Here is a 2,783-nt window from a genome sequence, read left to right on the forward strand (position 1 = left end):
CCATTTTTTCATTGCATGATGCTGGCCGTTGTAAAGCGTGTTTTAGAAAATATTTCAAATTGATTTATTCTGCCTCTGGACTATTTTGACACGTCACTCAAAATTAATTTAAAGTAATTTGAGGTATTTGTCGTCATTAAAAACTTTATGAGGAAGTTGGCCCGACAAATGTGTCGAGTTTAACACCTCTCTCTCCCTTTGTCTCTCGCTCTGCCTTTTTAGTGTGAGTCTTGTTACAACTCCCACTGAGATTTAAATAATTTTTTTTTACCTAAACAGAGGGGACCCACATTCCTGACCCAAGTTAATCTCCTCATGATTTGAAAAAAAAAAAGGTGTTAGTCGTTGACATTACCAGCCTTGTGATAGCCCTAAGTCAACTTACAATGTAAAACACTGACTCGATCCCAATTAAAGATTGTCTCTTCTTATTTAACTCCGCTGCTCAAATAAACATGCTATTCCAAACAAAAAGAAGACCATTATATATGTCATAATCCTTGAGCTCCATTGAATAACATTACCATTCGTGAGCAAGAGGTACTAGGTAAAGCCCTCACTAAATGAATCACTCTTATTCCATTTTCATAGCTGATCAAGAAGAAGAATTGCTAAGCTAAGAGAATCACCATGAACAACAGTAGTGAGACACTTAATGTCACCTACAATTTTTTGCCTGAGTGCTCGCAGGAAATGTGGTCCCCTGCACTGGAATGGGTGAAGAAACTCGTTTATCTGATTCTCGTGTTCTTTGCTATATTTGGAAATGCTTTGGTTATTCGTATAGTATTCACACACAGACGGATGAAATCGACAACCAACTATCTCATTGTCAATATGGCGGTAAGACGAACGCAGATATAATTTATTATAATAAATACAGAGATGAGAAATCCTAAATAGTGTACTGAGAAAAATTACTGCGTTTGGATTCACCAGTTCAGAGCAGACCCAGCGTGATTTTCTAGAAATCCTTCTTTCAAAAAGCGTTTCCGACTGCATGGTTGCGGACTGGTTTTCTTTTGGTCTCAGTTAAAAGGTGCGACGTATGATGGCTCAAAACTAGTTGCAATCAATTTAGCCTTTTCTTCTTCTTCCTTTTTTTTTTTTTTTTTTTTTTTGAAGTCATGAGTCAAAAACAAAGCTTTTCAGAAGAAACGAATCTCACTTTCACAAATGGCTTTTCGGACACCAAAATGTATAGTCCCTCATCTTTTCTCCATGCATTTGATTTGGTACTAATAAGGAGAATTTCTTTTTATATCAGCAAATTAAACTTAAGTAATAATTTCCTAAGTTCTCACAAATACTGTGTTTTAATAGAACTGTGATATTGTGAGGAGAAATTATCTGATGGGCACTTTTTAAAACTTAGGGCTAAAGAGGGTGAAGCTCCTCTTCTCGAGTAAAGGGAATCGATCGTTTTCGTGCTTACTTCACTTGGTATTTGGGTGAATTCAAATGAAATGAGACGGCGACAATAAATCGGTTCATACTGTCGACAATGTCCAAAGCGCTCATTTTTATAAATTTGAATTGTTATACAAAGTTATGTTACCTAAGATTGCTAATCATGTTATCTGTGTGATATCCAGGTTAGTGATCTCTTTATGGCAATTTTTAACATGATACCGACCGCTGTAAGCATGTTACGCGGAAAACATTCGTGGCTGACTGATGGTCCCTTTGGACAGATATCCTGCAAGATGCTCAACTTCTCACAGGGAACTTCCATGGCGTGTTCTATAATTACCCTCACCACTTCGGCTTTTGACAGATACTTTGCAATCGTTTTTCCTCTATGGAAAGTCGCCACCGTTGGAAAGATAAGATGGCTGGTGACTTTAATCTGGATCGCGTCGTTCGCATTTGCATCCCCCATGCTCTATGCTGCGAAGGTTCAGCTCTTTTATGGTGTTCCCTTCTGCATCGAGAACTGGTCCCCAGCATTTGACCACAACAAGGCAGCAGCGATTTACACCATTGTATCATTCGTGCTACTGTACGCATTACCTCTGTCCGTGATTTTCATTTTGTACTCGAAAATCATCGTAACTGTCTGGGGAAGACACATTCCAGGCAACACGACGCCGGCCAATGTCCAGCTGCTCGACAAGTCCAAGAAAAACGTGTTAAAAATGTTGGTAACCGTGGTCGTTGCCTTTGGACTGTGCTGGTTTCTGATACATATAAATTTGCTTTTGCAAGATTTTACTGACATTTTCCCCGCCTCTTGTGGTATTCCCGTAGAGCTACAGACCACTGGCTTTTTATTCGCCCATGCAAATAGTGCTATTAACTGCTGCATATACGTTGTATTCAGTCAAGATTTCCGACACGGATTCAAAGAGATTTTGAGACCTCTGTTTCCGCTGCGATCCGAGCCCTCATTACTTAGGAGAACGCGAAGCCGGGGCACCATGGAAACAAGACGAAGCACAAAAAGAGATAAGATGCAACCCGCAGCTTTGAAACCCTTCGGAGAAACTGTCATTTAATCACTATTATTATCGACTGAGTTGAGCAGGCTCAGCTCGTTAGCTTCCATTGTTCGTTCACGCTGTAATTGTATTTTTATTTGTAGAGGTAATCACATGATTTCGAGTGCAATTTGGAATAAATATGCACGAGTACATTTTTGCAAAGACGACCAAAAATGCACGAGCCCGGCAGGGCGAGTGGAAATTGTGGTCTTTGAAAACATTTACAAGTGCTTATTTATTTCAAATTGCACCAAAGATTCCCCAAACTTACGAAATCACTGAATCAGCAAAAAGAAAGTA

General features: G+C 39.3%; 1 protein-coding gene across 1 annotated transcript; it reads left to right on the forward strand.

Annotated features, from left to right (window-relative positions):
• Window positions 1-630: 630 nt before the first annotated feature.
• On the forward strand, window positions 631-2,498 carry LOC138005822 (substance-K receptor-like). The gene is made up of 2 exons (XM_068851999.1): window positions 631-843; window positions 1,596-2,498. The coding sequence occupies exons 1-2, from the start codon at window positions 631-633 to the stop codon at window positions 2,496-2,498; spliced, it is 1,116 nt and encodes a 371-aa protein (XP_068708100.1).
• The last annotated feature ends 285 nt before the right edge of the window (window positions 2,499-2,783 follow it).

The sequence above is a fragment of the Montipora foliosa genome, chromosome 6 (genome assembly GCF_036669935.1).
Source record: "Montipora foliosa isolate CH-2021 chromosome 6, ASM3666993v2, whole genome shotgun sequence".
Classification (NCBI taxonomy): domain Eukaryota; kingdom Metazoa; phylum Cnidaria; class Anthozoa; order Scleractinia; family Acroporidae; genus Montipora; species Montipora foliosa.